At 38.3% G+C, this 21,278-nt stretch overlaps 1 protein-coding gene across 1 annotated transcript in view; it reads left to right on the forward strand.

Annotated features, from left to right (window-relative positions):
• Positions 1-5,585: 5,585 nt before the first annotated feature.
• Positions 5,586-21,278, forward strand: part of Yip1d1 (Yip1 domain-containing 1) — a 41,520-nt gene continuing 25,827 nt past the window's right edge. Inside the window, exons 1-5 of the mRNA XM_067767785.1 lie at positions 5,586-5,868; positions 5,936-6,129; positions 6,192-6,226; positions 8,037-8,147; positions 8,730-8,914. Of these exons, the coding sequence (XP_067623886.1) occupies positions 5,771-5,868; positions 5,936-6,129; positions 6,192-6,226; positions 8,037-8,147; positions 8,730-8,914 (623 nt within the window). The 5' untranslated portion in view covers positions 5,586-5,770. The remainder of the gene's footprint in view (positions 5,869-5,935; positions 6,130-6,191; positions 6,227-8,036; positions 8,148-8,729; positions 8,915-21,278) is intronic.

Raw genomic sequence — 21,278 nt, forward strand, 5'->3', positions numbered from 1 at the left:
GCGCTTTGGGGAATATGAATCACGTATGCTCCACTTCCGCGGAATGGTGGTATATCTGTGGTAAGAAGCGACTTAAATCCACAGAAATATTTCTTTTGAACCCTCAAAAATCGGTCTGTGGGTATAAGCGCTTGACAGGCATTATATCCCCGTGCGTATATTTAAAAATGCTTAGCCATTTGGGAATTTAAATGAAGAGCTTTAGAGGCTTACCGCAGACATGAACACAGTGCAACAAATGAAAGCCCAAAAGATTCGCTGCCCATTTCATGCTATGCCATAAAGGTAAATGAAGACTCTTCGGCCCAAGAAACCTATTCCTAGCGATACCCAAATTGGCAGCAGAGGAAGGGCAGGAGCTCCACTAAGTTCGGAAGTGGAAACAAACTCGATTCCTTTTGGGTTCCCCAATTACCGTCAGTTTTGGAGGACCAGGAAACACTGGCCTATCTTGCTACTCAATGGCTAAAATTGCCTAGGCTGTTAAGTTCCTATCAAGTGCCGAATTTCCATTTTATATATCCACACAGTCTAAGAGTCTGCACCAAATAGAAAAATGTTTCGTTAGACAAAAGTTGAGAACAACGGTCGACTGGTAAAACGCATCGGGAGACATGTCAAACGACACGTATTGACCTCGGCAACAAAAATTCGAAGGCGGAAAAGACAAATGCTAACTGTAAGGAGATATTTACAGTTGAAGTTGAACATTTTCATGCGGTTGCTGTTTTTTTTTTTTGTACGTAGGAACATTGATTCTGTAGAAACAGGTTATGCACGGATTTAATTTTGATCCGAAACCAGCGTTGGACTGGCCAGGTTTATTTTTTAAAATTTGGTAGAAGGCCGCCAATGCAGATAGGTGTTCTGTGCCAAATTACTATGGATCTGATCCCCGCGTTTGGTGTGATTTTTCCGGTTTTCGTGAATATATTTGGATAGACGCAAAATGTTTGGCCCTTATCATGAGACAAAGTCGATCTTCGACTGTGCTCGAAAGAGCTGATCGAACAAATTTTCATTCGGTATTATGACGCGCGTTCGATGAACGCAAGCGTTATTGTGAACTTCGATAAATTCAAAAGTGCGCAATAGCACATTTCCAATACTCGGTCAAATAACATAAAATAAATAAACAAAAGCACAACTAGTTATTAAATACAAATATTAAAAATAAAAGTATGACTACGACGGAATTGTGGTTTGATGATTCGCCAAATGAAGAGGAAAGCTTACTGGAGCTAGCCAGAAGAAGACGGGTGAGGGATGTTTCAAATCTTTTGGAAATGAATTCTACCACGTAAGTGTAGCTTCCTAAATAAGTTGTTAAGTTTTGTTTATAGATTTATTCAAAACTTCAGACTGTCCAAAGAAGCGTTCATGGACTTGTTGTCCAGTACAGATGAACTGCTGCAGCAATGCACAAGAGCCAAGTCAATTCCTAACATTATAAAATTGGCAACAGTTCTTCGATTTTGTGATCAGGGATCCTACCAACGGAGCATTGGAAACGAAAATGCACTCGGACTTGCCCGGCCGACTGTGTCTGTGGTACTATCAGAGGTGTTGAATGTTTGGAAAATTGTATATGTGAAAGATGGATAAAATTGAATTACGAGGAGGCTGAGCTGCTTCAATCAAAGTTGCATTTCTATAATGTGCTATATGGAATTTTGTTCTATAATTTAAACCAGTATTTCAAGCTGTTGTTTTATACTCACGACCTTGGACCTATATAAAATTAATAAATTAATTCAAATAGTTTAAAATTACTACTAGGTAGTAAAAAAGTAGAATATAAATCAGGGACGGAAAATAATAATTACTTTTTTTTCGGAGTCGAAAAAGTCCTGGTCAAAAAATTGTCCTAGGTGAAAATGTTTGAGTTTCCAGGTATCCCTATAGCAATATCATATCGAATTATGCACCCTTTTTATTTTTCGAACTTTTTCCATAAAAGTCCACATATAAAAGTAAAATCTGTATTTTTATTTTTTAAGCCCGAAATAAAAGTTAAATCAAGACTTATTTTTAAGGCCGAAATAAAAGTCCCGCTTGATAACAAAGAAACGGCTTATCCGAAATAAATTTTTTTTTTAATTCGAATAAACCGTTTCTTTGTTATCAAGCGGGACTTTTATTTCGGCCTTAAAAAATAAAAGCCTTGATTTAACTTTTATTTCCGGACTTTTATTTTTAAAAGTCCGAGTTTAACTAGTTCTATCGAACTCAAAAAATAAAAATCCGAAAATAATTTTTATATTGATCAAATATATTTAAAGTCCAAAATTAATAGTTTTGCAAGGAGTTATATTAAAAAGGAATAACAGTTTCAGCGCCTGATATAACGACAAAAATTTTACATTTTAAATAATTCTTTTTCTATTCAATATAGAGTCGACAACAAATTTCTATTCGCTTGAAAATTAGATACAAAACAAAAATTTCGACAGAAATGAGGTGTCATAATATCAATTTCAAATTCGATTTCCGATGTTCGATAGCAAGCGAAGATCGAATAGTGCTCATAATCATGATGGAATAATAGAAGGTGGCGCATTGCGCATGTAAACATTATTTTAAAGGGAATTTTTACGTCATTTTCCTTTAGCTCTTGTTTTTTGCTCTCTTTCTTTCATTGGTTGAAGAAGTCAAGTGTGACGTACATAGATGCGCAGAACGACGCAATTTTGAACTCGTGAATGCACAATCTTATGTGTGTTAATTGTGCTCATAATAGGGGCCTTTATCTTCAAACTTCCGATTAGCTCAGCACACTGCATGGTTCAACTATATACAGGTTGGCTCATCTGTAAAGCAACAAAATATGTCTGTTCAAATTGTCAAAATCTGTGTATTGGTGTTGGTATGGAAAGGAAAACAAAACTTAGCAGTCTTTGTATGTGTAAGTAAAATGTTGCCAATGTGTTGGTTTCATATTGAGTTTGCCATCTCCCTTTGACAATCCCTTCGACCATGCAATGACATAAATAAAATCAGCTGATGAGATGAGCCAACCTGTACATAATTGAACCATGGCACACTGTCAACAAGAGGTGGAAAACTATCGACGATAGTATCGATGTATCGATAGTTTTTGCCTATCGATGGTACTGCCGATGTTTTATGACTATCGATACTATCGTCTAAAGTACTGTAGTGGAGGAATTGTAAGTTTATATATAATATAAAAACGCATTGGTAGCTCATGTTATGCTGGCATGTTCGTAGCACTTATTTTGATTTTTTCAAATGAGCGAAAATTTCAGAAGCGATAGAATTTACACACTTCTACACGCGTATAAATTGGAACGAGTTTTCGCATTGTTATACTCTTATAAATTTAATAGTATATAGAAGTTCACGATTCTTTATATAAATCGTCAACTTTCGCACATTCTGAACAAAATGGATAGCGTGTCCCCCAAAAAGGAAGTAAAGATGTCTGCTATTTGGAATAATTTTTCCAATTCGAATAAAAATAAACCCACGGCGATTTGTTCCTATTGAAAAAAGGAGTTCAAATCAAGCGGCAACACAAGCAATTGTGGGATCATCTCCACGTTGCGCTTTATATTCGACCTCAAAAGAGAAATATGATGGCGAAGAAGAAGCTTCTGCCCCAAAAGCTGGACTGACTTCGTTAGCAAGTGTGCTAATACACGTCCAACAAAATTTAGTAAAAATTTAGAAAAGCGGTCGACTGCTAATACGCGTCCGAAAATATCGGGATGGGTATCAAACGACGCGTATTGACACCAAGCTGTAAGCTCTGTGTGGAGATATTTTTATAGTTGAATTTAACAGTTTTCATTTGGTTGTTTTACATAGAAAGAAAATTGTTGTAGAAAAAGGTTTTGCACGTATTTAATTTAAATCCCAAAAAAGGTGTTGGACCGGCAAGTGTAATTTTTTATAATCGCGGCCGATGGCCTTCAATGCAGAAAGATGTTCTGCGCAAAAATACTATGGATCCTTTACCCCCGGTTTCGGAGTGGTCCGTGGTCATTTTCTGGTTTTTCATTTTTTGATAGACATACAATTTTTTTCAGCTTTCGGATTATTGATACTGAGGTATTTTGCTCAGATTCAATTTGATCTTTGATTTGTTTGTAAACCCAGTGTAATCTTATGCTCGGACAGAAACCCACCACCGGTTTCGGAGGGGTGCATGGGTATTCTTCGGTTTTGGAAAGATGATATTGCTTTCTCTGAAAGTATCGTCGACTAGAGCAGGAACCTTAATTTTCCAAACTCCTCCAAAATCTTTACACACCTGCAATGACTTGAATTTCATATTTAGAAGAATTAATACGTATGTACATTTGTGTTCACACAAATATACGCCGTTTTTTCAAGTTTTTTTGCAACCGCCGCATGACTTTGCGCCAATATTTTTGAATGTAAAAACCTATTTCTACAGGTAACTCGAAACTTTGGAATTGCTTTGAAAATTAGAATTCTTGTTTTAGTCGACGATAACTACAAAAATTACAGCATCAATTCCCAAATATCTTCACTTTTGTCTCTTTGTAAAACTCAGGTGTGCTCCACAAAGGCTTGGTTTCCTCGGAAAGCGGTGCCGCTTTATTACGACCGCTAAAGAACGCCCGGTATACTTATCGTTTTCAGTGGCACTGCTTTGTTGGAAACTACGAACATTTACGGCAGACGATCCAAAAAATTTTATTTTAAATGTTTCCTTTTTTTTAGTTTTTCCTCTTATTTTTTTAAATGCACATACCAAAATAAAACATGTTCATAAAAATTTTAATTCAAAAATATTGTTTATTTTATAAATATTTGACAAAATGTTCACCGCTTTGACAATAGCGGTGGCAAAAACGGTGATGAACGAGTTTCTACCGTTATGACGGCCGTAATATTGTATGCCCTGCCGCTATATTACTTTACGGTGAACTTCTCTTCTTCTACACTGCAACAATTTTGACAACATACTCTACCGCTATGTACTTACTTACTTAATTTGCGTTTAACCGTCTAAACGGTTATGGCCGTCCAACAAGGCGCGCCAGTCGCTCCTTCGCTCCGCCAACCGGCGCCAATTGGTCACACCAAGGGAGTTTAAATCGTTTTCCACCTGGTCCTTCCAACGGAATGGGGGCCGCCCTCTACCTCTGCTTCCATAGGAGGGTTCCGATAGAAACACTTTCTTGGCCGGAGCATCATCTTTCATTCGCATAACATGGCTTAGCCAGTGCAGCCGCTGCGTTTTAATTCGCTGGACTATGTTGATGTCTGCGTATAGCTCGTGCAGCTCATCATTAAATCTTCTTCGGTACTCGCCATCGCCAACGCGTAGAGGTCCATAAATTTTTCGAAGAACTTTTCTCTCGAACACTCCCAAAGCCGCTGTAACGGCCGCTAAATAGCGGCACCGCTTTCGAGGAAACCAAGCCTTAAGAGATTCTCTGCCGCTACGAACATTTCTCGATAGTATCGATATATCGATAGTGCCCTACCATACTATCGGCGTATATCGATATTATACACTATCGATAGTTTTCCACCTCTACCGTCAGCCCAATATTTTAAATCAGCTGTTGAAACCACCCTGTGTTCATTTTTAATTGACGTGTCTGATTTGACAACTACCAATTGGGAAAGTCTTTTGTGTTTTCAACAGATTTCTTGCATTTTATTAAATTTAGTGTCTTGATACCAAAATATAAAGCTAAGGAAATAAATTTATAAAACAAATTAGTGCATCGCAACTCTAGCATTGAACACCTCAATACGAGCAACCAAAATGTCTTACGGGGGTGGAGCAAGTGGGCCGAACGATTTCTATACTAGTGGAGGCGACCAGTCGTATAACTTTGAAGTGCCTGAATTTGGACAAGAACTGTGAGTATTTTTGAATCGGCCCCAAGTCGCTATTGGCTATGTGGTAATTTGTTTATTTCTGTTGCAGTAATTTCCAAACATTCGATAATACTCAAGCTCCCGTTCCGCCTAACTACGATGCTGGCTATGGTGGTGGTAATCAAGGTCTGGGAGGTTTCTATGATCCAAATGCATATGTAAATCAGTCTTATGATCAGGATTCGGGTTTTAAACCAAATGCAGCTGGAAATGAATTTGATGACGAGCCACCATTATTGGAAGGTAATTAATAATAATTGATCTAATTTAGAACTTATTTCATTAAGGTATTGGTTTATTTGCAGAGCTCGGCATAAATCCACAGCATATATTTTTGAAGGTAAGCAACCAAAATAAGCAGGGTTCAGAAGTCAATCATTGTCTTTGCGTTTTCTTTTCTGAAAAAAAAAAAAAAAAATTTACCCTCACGTTTCACTCTTAAATTTTAGCTTCTATGTAATGGTGACCCTTTTCTTATTCAGTAGGAAATACTTAGATTAATCATGAAATTGACTTACTGGAACATTCATACTTTCCGGTGCCAAAGCGCTCAAGTCATTGCTTGCATATGCCAGTAAGAGATGACAGCAAAAGGACCATCACATCGATAACACTCCACAAAGCCTTCGGGGAGCAACCTTATCGCTACAACAACAACAACAAGATGACAGCGCCTATTGTGGGTGACTAAAATACCTAAATGATTAAAGGGACTGTGCAGCGCAACCCTTTCAAGGGGTTGCCAGTGCAATTTATAGCTTCTCCAATGCAATTGTCAACATCACCTTCTCGTGGTTGTTGTTGTTGTTGTTGTTGTAGCAGTAGGGGTTACATAGAAATGACAGCCCTTGGACGGGAAAAATCCCGAGTTGCCCCGTACATAGAACCGGCTGCCTTGGGAAGCGACCTACTCGTAGTGAATCCTGTTTCTTTGGAAGCCGAGGCTCTTGCGACCCAAAGTTCCTCATCGATCTAGGCGGGATGGCCTAGAAGGTTTCATGTGGTCATACTAAATGGTCTTTAGACTTACTTAAATTTTGCAATTCACAGCTATGTGAAATTTCAAATATTTGGGGAATCCAAAAGAATGCCATATTCATGTACATTTTTAAGGTTTGAGTTGTTTCCAGGGTTTCCAATACAAAATTTGATTGAAGCATAGCACATACGGCGAATAGGAGGCCTTGTGAATTGCCTAATTTACATATGTAAATACCACCGGGTTAAAGGTTAGATAACAGTGTTTCGCCCCATTCAATAAGTGCGTCCACTCACAAATTGTCATTGAAGTCCTCTAGCGGGAGTGCAAGGAAACTAGCAGTTTGAACAGGGGTGCACCAGAGGTGAGCTGCTGTTAGAGGCGTAGGTTCCACATTACAATTGAAAGTTTGTTGGTGTCATGTAGGGACACATCGCATGCAGGACAGACATTACGTATATCGGGTTGATTCTGGATAAGTAAGAGCTTGTTGTTGTAGCGATAAGGAAACTCCGCGAAGGCCATGGGCCATGTTGATTGGTAACAAGCACCATAAAGGTACTAGCCCGCCCATCTCGGGAACGATTTGGTATGACCACATGAAACTATCTAGGCCATCCCGCTCTCCCACGCTCTAGAACCATCAGGAGTTCGGAGTCGCCCGTGCCTCGGCTAGGATTCGCCGCGGGTAGGTGAGGTTGGCAATTGGGTTGGAGGAGCTATATATTGCGCTGGCAAACCCCTTGAGAGGGTTCCGCTACACAACACCTTGAATCCAAACCTAATAGATACTTAATCTGTTACAGTATCTAAAAGTCTCCTTTATCCTTCTACATGGTTCGGATAGTGTATATTGATAATGGGGTATACCGGGCGCGACCTAGCTAACGTGTTTAAATATACTGTCTTTATTAGGCTTGGGGTTTTGTATGCTTGCCTGGCTGAAACAACTGCATAGGCAGGTTCCGGATCTAATAGTACTTACGGAGATATTTTCTTAACCCTCTTGGAGCAGGTTTGCCATATGTTTTGTTGTTACTGTCCACGTTCATAAAATAAGTCATAAAGCTGATGAAAATGCATCTATCCCCAGTGGCGCCAAACCACCATTTAAAAAAATGCTAGGCCCTTTTCAATTCTAAAACTAACACGAGTTTCTTTATGATTTCAGACTTTAGCTGTCCTAAATCCATTGCGCGCCACAGACCAAAGCATACTGCAAGACACTGACATGGCTGGTCCTTTGGTCTTCTGTTTGGCACTTGGAGGATTTCTGCTTTTAGTATGTAAACACATAAGCTTAGGTGTGTGTAATTTTGTATATGTATTGCTACATGTTTGCAAATTCCATAATTACAATGATCTTATAATTCCGTCCGACGTGATTCGGAATTATCGAGACATTTTCAAAAGCAATTTGCCAAAACGATATAAGCACAATAGCATTACAAGTTTACACACACTTATTTTAATACATACGTACATATTGGTAAACAAATTTTTATTGTACAACTTTTCAACTATCCTTTTCCAATACCTCAACATCAACACGCTGCTCTTAAATAATATGAATTTTGCATATGGAATATGAATGAATGTATTATGACAACAACTGCAACTACAAAACTTATGCTGATTATATCTATCACACCCGCATTAAAAACTATAACTAAACAACTGCATATAACAAACCATTCAACGTCATACTCGGCAACAATATCACCCATTTATATGTTTTGACGCGTTCATCATATGAACCAAACCACTTATCAAACACGCCAATATGTAACCAACCTCTATATATTTCGTGTTGTAATGATGATGATGTCGGTATTATTTTGGCTACGTTCGCGTCCATTTTTAGAGTGGCAAAGTAACATTCTCATATATTTATGGTATTGGTGTGATGGGTTGTATTGCCTTCTATTGTTTGTTATCTCTGATGGCTACACAGGCGCAAGTAACATTGGGTGCTGTGGTCTCAGTACTCGGTTATTGTTTGCTACCCATGGTAGTGCTGTCCGGAATTAACGTTTTAATCACGATACAGTGAGTAATATTTTGTGCTTTTGTTATTTTAACTATTACACTGTGCAACGCCGGCTGGGTATTGGACCAAACCCACTTTTTTTTTATAGAGATTGAGGCTTAAGTAGACAAAGTATCTCCGTTTTTCGAAGTTAGCCTCCAAAAAATAAATACCGGCTTTCGAAATTCTACATTTCGAAATTTTATTTTTTTAGTTAACGCTTTCAGTAAATTAAAAAAGTAAAAATGTGGTCGTGGACCGCATTTTTCTTTTATTTGAATGGCTGAATTCTTGTTAAGCCTCAATCTCTACAAAAAAGTGGGTTTGGTCCAATACCCAGAAAAAAAGTTGATTTTGCCGCATAGTGTTATGTATTCATAAATTATTATACTCTCACATACATTGATATATTTGTTTGAAATGGCGGTACAGCCACAAATTACATTGTTCTTTGGCTTAGTCAAAGTCCATAGTGCTCGAGTGTGTAGCTTTTCCGCGACACATAAGGGCGACAGGACGGCACGTTCCCCCCGTTTGGGGTAAGAATATACCCGCGGTAGGTATGCCTGTCGTAAGAGCCGACTAAAATACCAGATTTAAGGGATTGTGTAGCGCAACCCTTTCAGGTTGCCAGCGCAATATTTAGCTTCTCCAACCCAATTGTCAACCTCACCTACCCGCGGCGAATCCTGTTTCATAAACAGCCGGGGCTATGGCGACTCCGAACTCCTCATGGATCTAGGGGGTGGGAGAGCGGGATGGCTTAGAAGCTCGCATGTGGTCATAACAAATCGCTCCCGAGATGGTCGGGCTTGGCACCGGAACGTACCGGATCTGCATCCGCCAATTCACCATCAACATGGATAACACTCCCCAAGGCCTACGGGGCAACGGACGTCGGTTTGGTGGTTAACCAAATATTAAAATATTTATTTTTGAAAAATATTATTTAATTTATTTGATATTTAAAATATTATAATCAAACATTTTCTTTTTTGAAGTATTCAAAAATTTTCATTTACCAAAAAGTAATTCGATAACCAAATATTTAAAATTCAAAGTATAAAATACAAAGTTAATAATTTAACAACAAATATTAAACACTATATTTACTCCCCCTCCAAGAAAATTTAAAACAAACAAATTATTAATTAATATTAAATGTAACCTTTTTTTTGTTTTTTGTTGTTTAATAAAGCGTTGGAAAGTTTGAGCACTGTTTCGTAAACCGAAAGGCATTCTTACGAATTCAAACATTCCAAAAGGGGTAGTTACTGCAGTTTTATGAATGTCTTCTTCTGCCATTGGAATTTGGTGGTAAGCACGCACAAGATCAATTTTGGAAAAAAATTGTTTTTAAAATCAATTGATAAATCGTGGATATGTGGTAAAGAATACCGATCTGGTGTAGTAATAAAATTAAGTCTTCGATAGTTTCCGCAAGGTCTCCAATCAATTGCTTCTTTTTTAGGAACGAGATGAAGTGGAGATGCAATAGGAGAATTTGAGGGTCTACATATACCCGTTTTAACTAAAAATTCAAATTCAGCTTTAGCAATTTTAAGTTTTATTGGATCAAGACGTCTGGGTTTTGAAAATGGTAAAACACCTTTTGTTTCTATCGTGTGAGCCGTGTGGTGTTTAACTTTTTTAGTATAATCTGGTTCACAGGTAATAGACGGAAATTCATTAAGTAATTTTGAAAACTTATTTTCGACAATAGGAACTTTGAGTGAGAAAATATTCGAAAATCCAGAAGATCCAGCAACTTTAATTTTTGTAGTAGAATCCATTATTTCTTTATTTTTAATATCGACGATAATTCCGAATTTTTCTAAAAAATTTGCTCCTAAAATTGGTGTATCAATGTTCGCAATAATGAATGGAAATTCAAAATCACTTCTTAAACCTAAATCAATTTCAAGTAGTTTTGTACCAAAAGTTTCAATTGAAGAACCGTTTGCTGCAGTCAAAGTAAGATCTGAATTTCTTTTATAAATTTTAAATTTAGAAAAAGGAATAACTGATACAACTGCGCCGGTATCGATAAGAAAATTAAGTTTATTGAATTTATCAAATATGAATAGGCGACGAGTAGGTTTAATAATAGTTCCATTATCCGTCACCGTCATAATGGATTGTTTCAGTTTAAATTTTGTTCGGAATTTGAATTATGCTTTTGGTTAAAGTTGCATGGGCGGTTTAAAGTTTAAGAGCGGTTTTCTTAAATTTTTTGTGATACCAACAAATATTTGTTTATGAATTAAAATTACGATTGTTTGAAAAGTTTCTGGATCTTGAAAAATTTCGAGATTTAGATCTATTTCTATCTTTAGATCTTGAACGGATTTGTTACTGATTAATATCGTTAGATTTTATTTAAATTTTGAAAAATAGCCGTAGTTAATTCAGCTAAATTTTTAACGCATTGTTCTAAAATATTATTATTTATACTCGAAACTACAGGAGATTTGGGAAAATGATGTTTGTTGATTAATTCAAAACTAAAATAATTACTTCATCTTTATTTTGATTGTTACTAGAAGTTAAATGGATTTGTATTTCTTGTCGCAATTTACGAATCCATAATTTGAAAAGTAATTTTTGACTTACAATGGAGTCAGTACCTATAAATGATTCACCAAGTTCAGTTTTTGAAAATAATTGTTCTAATCGTTTCTCTTCACTAATTTAATAGATTTAGTAGAAGAAACATTTCTAAAGTTATCTTGTGTTGAAGTATCTTGTGTTATATTAATTAGAGATGTTGTTGTATTAATGTTAGAATTTTGAGTTGTATTGTAAGTCATTGTGTTATTTGTATAGTCGTTATTTTGATTTTCTGAATTTGTAAAATTACGAGTTCGTATTGGTGAACGTAGAACTATATGAAAACAAATTTAAATGAAAAATTTGAAAATTAGAAAATATTTAAGATTTTTTTTGGAAAGGGAGTTAACAATTTAAATAAAATATTTATTTAATATAAAAAAAAAGTAAATTTAAAGAATTTATATAAAATTTTTAAAATATAAAAATAATCTTAAAATAAATTTGAAAATTTAAAAAGGTTTAAAATTTTAATGTAAATTATAATTGAAACATTTTTAATTTAATATTAAAATAAAAATTGTACTTACATAAAATTAAATTCAATAAAAAAAATATTAAAATTAATAAATAGTTGATTGATGATTTTAAAGATTTTAAGCGAATCAATTGCGTTTTTTTGGCGTGATAATCATTAAATACATCGTTGTTGTTGTTAATGTAATGTCTTTGTTATGCAATGGAATTAATGATTTTGTTGCTCAATAAGTGAAATCGAATGTGAAAATTGATTGCAGCAAATGAAGTATATATCTGGAGATGAGGAAATTATTTTTTTGTGTATGACGTTTCAGTTTTGTTTTTTAAATCGGCACTATGACGTTTGGTTTCTGTTCAATTTTTAAAAATTTCTTTTTTTGTTGATTTTTATTTATCTTCGTATTGTTATCTCTTAAGAATATTTTGTTTAGATGATACACTTTTATTTTAGTTTGTTTATGTAGAAATGTTTTTATGTCGGAATTTTAGGTAAATTTAAGGAATAATTTTGTGATATGATTTTTTGCTTGCTGGTGCGATTTCAATTTCGCTATTGTCTACGTCACGGTATAAAAAATTAAGTTTAGCACACGTTTTAATGAGTATATAAATAACCGTTTGTCTGGTTACAAAGCAATTTTGTGTATTGCATTCAATGTTCTACTTCACGAGCTATATTGGGTTGTCTTCATTTTTCTTCATATATTTTTAACTTGCGTTCAACAATTTATGATAACTTGAACCACACGTATCTTTTATATTTTTAGTTTTGCATTTAATATTGACAAGGTGATGGTTGAAGATACATATGTATAGTGAAACTTTGCATGAGTTTCTGTTGATAGTTACTTTCAGCTAAATGGGGAAAAATTGGTTGCGCGGAAGTACTACACCCCTTTTGTCAAAAGAAAATTATATAGTTCTTGAATTTATTGGGGTTTAGTTGATTCGATTGCAGGGTCGTTGGCAAGATCGTCATTATATTTGGTAATAAACCAAATATTTATTTTATTTTTAAAAATTTATTTTTATTTATTTTTGATTTTAAATATTTTAATACTAAGAATTTTCTTTTTTGAAGTATTCAAAAATTTTCATTTACCAAAAAGTAATTCGATAACCAAATATTTAAAATTCAAAGTATAAAATACAAAGTTAATAATTTAACAACAAATATTAAACACTATAGTCGGCATAGAAGAATTCAGCCGCTTGAACGAAAAAAGCATTAAAAGACCGCAGAGTAATTCACAAAGAGTCGGCAAAATCACATACCAAATACCCGAAACTTGCAGTTGAGGAAAGCAGTATTCCCAGGAAAACGCGCGCCACTTTGGCACAATTTCGATTTGGATACTGTAATACATTAAACTCTTACTTATCCAGAATCAACCCCGACATACGCAATTTGAGTACCGCATGTAAAGTGTTTAATATGACAGCAACCATCTTTTCAATTGCAATGTGGAGCCAGCGCCTCTAACACCCATGTCTTTTTGGCCCAACCTTCTTGAAACTGCAAATTTCCTTGGATTGATTGCACCTATTTGAATGCGAAGTACTTTTACAAAAATGGGGCGAAGTACTTTTACAACAATATCTACAACACAGTAAAAACAACAACGTGTTCGGTGACTAAGGAATGGAATTCAGTGAAGATAAAGCGTCACAAACGATGATTCGGGCTTGGAGATCGAAGGTAGCAAAACCCAAAAGTGGAGCAGGGTTAGGAGCCTTGATAGAACAAACAGGCCAGAAGAAAGCGTTTAGCCGTTCGCTAACAAGATTCTTTGCCCGATAACCCTTCGAAAGTGTGACCGATATGATGAGGAAGTTTCTTCGGGCGGTAGGTTAACTTTTATGCGACAGGAAGGAAACAGTGTCAAGGCCGTGATGAAGGATAACTGCTTGGACAAGATAAGCAATTCAAAATTAAGGAAGCCACTACCTTGAAAATTGCAAATCAGAAAAAGAAGGCGTAATAGTGGTAATAAGTCAATAATAGAGAGGAACGCGGTTGAAGTGGTTGATAAGTAAAAAGGAGACCACATTAACACTTGGGCTTTCTCGGAGAAGCCAAAGAAAGACGACAATGTGTCGCGAGATTTATCTGGCATCTTGGTATATGCCTCATAACGTTAATAAATAGTTGTTACAGAGTGCTCTCTAAATAGATTCAGGGGCAAGTCCAAGCCGAAGGAAGTTGAGGAGGCAGAATACGTACTGCACAGTAACAAATTTGAATATGCATTACAAAATTGTCCTAAATAAATATTATGTTTACCATGGGTATCTAAAAATTGAAATCGGATGCCCTTCCACATACGCAAAGAAGCACAATTGTACTATGGAATGCAGAGATTGTATACCTGTTGTAGAATGTAGGGATAAGAGACGTTATACCATTGTATGTGCCGCTGAATGTTACGTTCAACCTAACATCGGCTTGTCAACTCGGTCATCCATTCTCTGGCGCAATGAACTTTACTGCAGTGATTCCGAAATATGTTCGAAATACACCCAAAATGACCAGATAGTATCCGCCAACTATCCCCAACTGATCTCGAAAACATACATAAATGATTCCGAAGACAATCCTGAAATAGTTCCGAATCGATTTCGAAAGCAATCGCAAAAGGATGTTAAAATTATCAAAGGAAAATTCCGTAGTGGTATCAAGATGATCCCAAATAGTCTCGAAAACAACACGTAAATCACCCCGCAACAATTACGGCAACAATCATAAAACGATTCCGTAAAAGCCCAAAAAACAAAACCGAAATGGTTCTGAAATTTGAACAAAAAAAATCTCAAATAATCACGAACTCTATTTTTCTTAAAATATTCATCGAATGATTATGAAACAGTAGGAAATTGCCTACGAAATAGGCCCGAATCTGTCTCTAGAATATTATTTCTAAAAATAGTTCGGAAATAGTCCCGACATAGTTCAGAATTGATTCCGAAAGGATTCGAAAAAAATTGTCGAAAGATCTCAAAATGATTCCGAAAAGTTTCAGAAAACAATTACGAAATGTTTCCGAAAAGGTCCTTGAAGAGTCCCCATATGATCCTCAAAACATTTAAGAATGAGGAGCCGCTGAGGAAAAAAGATCATGATCTGTCAGTTTCGCATGTTGTTGTTGTTGTAGCAGCGCTTCGCCCCATCCAATTAGTGCGACAACTCACAAATTGTCATCAATATCCTCTAACGGGAGTCCATGGAAACTTGTACTTTCAATAGGGGTGAACTAGGAGGAAAGCGGTGTTAGAGGCGTTGGTTCCACATTGTAATTGAAAAGATGGCTGGTGTCATGTGGGGACATGTTACAAGCAGGACATACATTATGTACGTCGGGGTTGATACTGGACTGGATAGGTAAGGGGTTAACCTGTTACAGAATCCAGATCAAAGTTGAGCTAAAGTGACGCGCGTCTCCCTGGGGTGGTTGCTTTCTTCCACTGCGAGTTTACGGTATTTGATGTTAAGAACGGGCTTCGCCGGGCATGTTCGACTCGTTTTGGAGTATATCTCTGAGGACCTGTTTGTGCTTTTTTTCTCAGGTGCCGTATTTCCTCATAATGCTTACTCTTCAATTAGATGCTGTTGGGATGCCCAGGTTTCTGTGTATTCAGCAGAAACTGTTTATTCAGCATTTTATTTCTATCCCTTATGGGGAGTACTCTCGCCTCATTGTGTAAATGGAGTTCTGTGGACATAAGAAGACAACCCGCAGCAGAAGGAAGTTTGATGATAAGAAAATAAGTCCGACGATATCGCTGGTAAGTTCAAGTTATGCGAGCGAATGAAGACTCCGGCTCAGAAAGTGTTTCCGTTGACATCTGAATTTTTGGAAGACTTGTTCCCTTTTGGTGATCTTAATCAGCGTCAGTGTTTTCTTTTGATACGAGACGGCAAAAATCGCCTAAGCTTTTAAGTAAAACGGCTCTGGAGGTCCAGATATTAACCGAATATCTATTGTGGTCCTTTAACAGCATTTTTCATTCGGCGTCAGAAAGAGGATTTTAATGACAACCGGCTCCAGCTCTTGCCCTTCATCTCATCATCTTATTTAAAATTCTAAATCGCGCCAGTCTAAAACGTGAACAACATACAAACTCTTAACGCCAGGAGTAAGTACTTTAATAAAAAGCAGTATTTTAGAATTTCAATAACCTAAAGATGGGTTAGGTTAGGTTAGGTTGAATTGGCCGAACCATGAGGACCTCAAATAGACTGTTTGAGTCCGTAGTGTTACCAGAAGTTTGTTTTAACGACCAAACTGAAAAACCCTATCAAAAGGATCTATGTTATTAAAGAACTCTGTCGTCTTTGCAAATACTAGAAGCTTCCTAGGACTTAAGCCACTTGCTGCTTTTAGATCTGACAGCTGTATCACTCCTAATAGCTGGAGTCTTAGCCTGGCAAGTGCAGGGCACGAGCACAGAACGTGCTCAATCGTTTCCTGATCCAGCCCGCACTTTCTACATCTGTTATCACTGACCAATCCTAATTTAAAGGCATGTGACGCCAGAAGGCAGTGTCCAGTCAGAATACCCGTCATGAGTCTACAGTCCTCTCTTTTTAATGATAGAAGCAACTTTGTTAGTCTAACGTTGTAAGACCTACACATAATCTTCGACACTTTACAGCCCCGAACTAAAGATGGGATGTTGATAAAAAAATTGTGATCCAAAAAACCTCTGCGAACTGAAACAGTCATTTTAGGAAAAATGCCTATAAAGATACAATATTGCTTCCTTTAACATGCTCGCTTTGGCAGTATATTTAAAAAAAAAATCGCGCTCTTGCTGTTTTCTATTAGCATATTCTCCAATCAATTTTTATTAATAGAACGTATGTACTAGGGTGTGCGATTATTCGACATATTTTTCGTAAACGGGAGTTATTCGAAATATTGGTATTTTCGAGCGCACGATTTTTCGACAGTCTGGTCGAGGTAAGAGAAGTAGACCTTTTATATAGGAAAGCTGGACGAATGTGCTTCCATCACTACTCACCGAGGGCATTCACAACGGACATAATGTCATAATGTCTCCGGGTAGAAGTGTGCGAAGTTACCATGCCCACTCTCTCAACCTAATCTAGTTGTTCAGTGATTTGGGTTCTGCTTAAATAAACTTAAAAATTGGTTCAGATTTTTCACATCATCGTGGAACAGTTGGTATACCAGTTTCATGGCGGAATTTAACAAAGCTCTTTAGTTATCCCAATTATGTGATAGACTATTAGTAGAATTATCAAGCCTCGATACTGCGACCTTAATTTAGATCTATTCGGCTTGACATTTCAGCCTATTATTGTATGTGGAGGCTTTCAATGTATTTAAGTACCGTTCCAGGCTTCTTACTTCATATCACGAAGAGATTAAAAAAGAGTCACGCCATCTAAATGGGACAGTCTCTGCCTTACCAGAGGGAGGCATTCGCAGAGAATTTGAACCGGCCTTTCATCATCCATGTTACAAAAGCGACAGATCTGTGTTTCGGGTGGAGTTAACTTACATAGGTGATATCGTAGACTACAGTGTCCCGTAGAGTACCCAGTGAGATTTCGTAGGTCCTCTCTGCTTCGATTAATGCGTTTGGATGATACTCTGTTTGCTGCGAGTATCAACTTTTTAGCTACCTTTTCCCAGTGCTGTCTGAACTTCTATGTTTCCCAGTTACTATGTTTTCCGTAGTGTGTGCCTATGTGAGTCCAAATAAGGCTCCGGCCCATAGAATATTTCTATAGCACCCTGCTTGGCTAAGTAGTCTGCCTGTTCATTGCCTTCACATCCTAACAAAACCTAGTTTTTGGCTCCCAGATCATTAATCCACTAGCTTAGAAGTTGTTGTTGTTGTTGTTGTAGGGATAAGGTTGCTCCCCGAAGGCTTTGGGGAGTATTATCGATGTCATGGTCGTTTGCCGGATACAGATCCGGTACGCTCCGGTAACACAGCACCATTAAGGTGCTAGCCCGACCCTCTCCGGAACGATTTATATGGCCACATTAAACCTTCAGGCCATCCCTCCCTCCCCACCCGCAAGTTCCATGAGGAGCTTGGGGTCGCCAGAGCCTCATCTGTTAGTGAAACAGGATTCGCCGCGGATAGGTGAGGTTAACAATTGGGTTTGGATAGGCTATATATTGCGCTGGCAATCTGAAGGGTTGCGCTACACAGCCCCTTGAATCTGGCATTTTAGTCGCCTCTTACGACAGGCATACCTACCGCGGGTATATTCTGACCCCCTAACCCGCTGGGGGACTAGCTTACACGTAATTGTGTAGGGCTGCAGGGCACGTAAGGCTGCCTGGCGTAATGAGCATATTCCTACAGGATAAGCCATTTAGTAGAAATTGTCTATCTCAAACTTCTATTGCATGGATTTCCATCTGAAAAATAGTGGCGTAGCATCCTATTTCTATCGATTTATTAAAAATTGGCCTATAAATTCCTACTCCCGTTTTTTCGTCATCAAATTGTGGTCCATCCGTGCACCAGACCTCTAAGTTAGGGTCAGTATATAGATTTCATGTTACCTAAAGAGTTCTGTCCACAATGTACACCTCATAATTCCTGTGAGATTCTGAACGTAGGGGGTATTGCACACGTAGTTGCACTACAGGATTTCCTAGGAATTTTCCTATTACTTTTATATGCCGTCATTTTCCCGCTTTTTAGCTCAGATATATTTTGAATTCGAAGGGCAGGATGTGTGGCCTCTTTCTCTATTAGAATAAGGAATGGAGGTATTCCCACTAAGGCACTAAGTGCATCGGAAGTATATGTTCTCATCGCTCCCGTTATGCCAATACAAACTAGTTGTTTCGGTTGGCTTAATTTTGTTATTACTTTTCTTTGCGTGGTCTTCGGCTACCAAACTACGGCAGCACTTCAGTGTTAAATGTCCAGTGTAGAACTTTGGGAGATAGACCCCATCTTTTGCCATAGAGTTAAGTGCAGGCGAAGGAAGCTCTTGTTGCTTTGTTTGCAGTAGCATCTAGACGTGAGGGTTCTGTCCAGTGTAGCCCCTAAGTATTTTGGTTCCATTGAAAATCGGATTTTGGTGCCACCCAGGGATGGTTCTGGCATGAATAGTTCTCTTCTCTCGATACTGCGTACAGGAAAGTTCTGTGAGGATCGATAGACAATCCTTAGGTATCATATCACCTTTTTATGATTCTCGGAGTTTGTTGCATGCGATTGGATATTGTATCTTCATACATCCCTGTGATGCAGACTATTAAGTAATCTGTATACCTTTGTATGTCAAATGCCATGGAATTTCAGTAAGTGAAGGAGATCATCTATGACTACGGTTAACCAGAGCAGAGAGAGTACATTCCCTTCTGGCTGAGCTCAGGCCAAGGGGCTCACTGCTTGCGGACAGTGAACGGCCTATTAATTAGGTTAGCTGCGAATATCAAATAAGCAGCCCTCGACCAAGAGCAGCTGGTGAGGAGGGTTTGGCTTAAAAGGCCTAAAGCACCCTGAGAACCTCCAGTGACAGGGCGAGTAGATGCCGCCCTGAATTAAGCATCCACAGCCTAGTTGCGGGGTTGCTTCGAGGGAATACCTACCCAAGATAGGGAGGCAACTATTCGACGTGGGATACACACTCAGGAAGGTAAAGAGGTAAATTATTTGTAAATTTAAGGTGATTGTCACATTAAGACTGAGCCCAGTAAGGTCTTAATTAAGGTATACTGGAATCAACGACTCGGATATGTTTGTTAAGGGCTGGCGAATGTGGCATTCGGAAATCTCAGTACACGGCTTGACACACCGTCGAAATGACTTTCCGGTTAATGTCCCATTCGTCTCCGTCCCGTTAAAACCTTGGCAGGCCTTGGGGTACGTTCAAAGTCCGTCATCATTAAGTTGGTGGTGCAGGTTCGGTTGAGATCCTCCCGATTAATACTGATCTGGCTCTGAACGCAGTCTTCATGAGGGACTGCGTCAACCTTCACGTGGCCTCCCTGCCCTCGCATAGACAACCACGGGATCTATATAGGTAACTGCACACTCGGACCAAGATAGCGGCCTCAAGTGGGGACCCAATTAAATAAATGATGAGCAACAACAATACTAAAATAAAAAACCAAACACAGGAGAATGAAATGGCGTTCAATCCATTTGTAGGAAGGAAGCTAGCTCGCTCTCCAGAAGGGCGTGGCCCATCGGCTGGGGGCCTTAACATTTCGTCGCAAGTGGTAACGAAACCCAAAGGAGCGGAGGCCGAAAGCAAGCAAGGAGCGTTGTCGCCGGGTGCTACACCGAAGCTTTGCAAAAAGAACTCCGACAGCAAGGCTCAAACGGGCACACCATTATTAAGTGAGCTAATTAAGCAGGCGTCAGCTGCGTTAAATCAGCAAAACCCCCCTGGAGAAAAAAAGATGGCCAAGCTAGGCAAGGCGATTGAGCACTTGATGCCGTTCTTCATAGGGCGTAATAATATACACGCGGAAATCAAGCGCTTGGCCTCCGTAATAAAAGTGCTGTACATCGAGTCGGCCCTAGAGGTAAAGAATTTAGAACATAAATTGCGTGCAAGCGAATGCGCCAAGGATAGAAGTCCATCACCCCCAGGAAAGCGACCGAGGAATAATTCGTACTCGACCAAGGAGAACAACGTGGTAAAACCCACTACTACTCTAAAAGATGTCTTACCAGGGCACGTGGGTGGTCACAAACGACGGCAAGAAACGCAAGAGAAGACGGAGCGGAAAGAGGAAACTGCAGCCCAAAAGAAGGGAGAGTGGCAGTTAGCCAAAAAGAAGAGCAAGAAAAAATCACTTAAGGCTAGGCCGGATGCAATCATCATTTCCAAGGCGGGGGATGCGTTGTACGCCGACATATTGCGTAAAGTGAGAAGATGCGACGAATTAAAATCCCTGGGTGATGACGTCAAAACGATTAGAAGAACGGCGAAAGGAGAGCTGTTACTAGAGCTGAAAAAATCGCAAGATGGGAAAACAAGCGCGTACCAAGCAGAAATTGAAGCGGTACTAAAGGACTCGGCTAAAGTTATAACAAAGTCCCAAATGGTCACGCTACAGTGCAGAGATCTCGATGAGATTACTACGCCCGAGGAGATTTGCAACGCCCTCCACCAGCAATGCAACATCAAACTTCCAGATGTGGCTGCCATAAAAAGCATACGCACAGGGTACAGTGGCACGAAGTCGGCACTTATAAGCCTTACAGCGGATGATGCCAAGGCGGTTCTTAATACGCAAAGAATCCGGGTAGGATGGGTTTCCTGCCGAATTAGAGAGCTCAAGC

Source organism: Eurosta solidaginis, chromosome 2, assembly GCF_040869045.1.
Source record: "Eurosta solidaginis isolate ZX-2024a chromosome 2, ASM4086904v1, whole genome shotgun sequence".
Classification (NCBI taxonomy): Eukaryota; Metazoa; Arthropoda; class Insecta; order Diptera; family Tephritidae; genus Eurosta; species Eurosta solidaginis.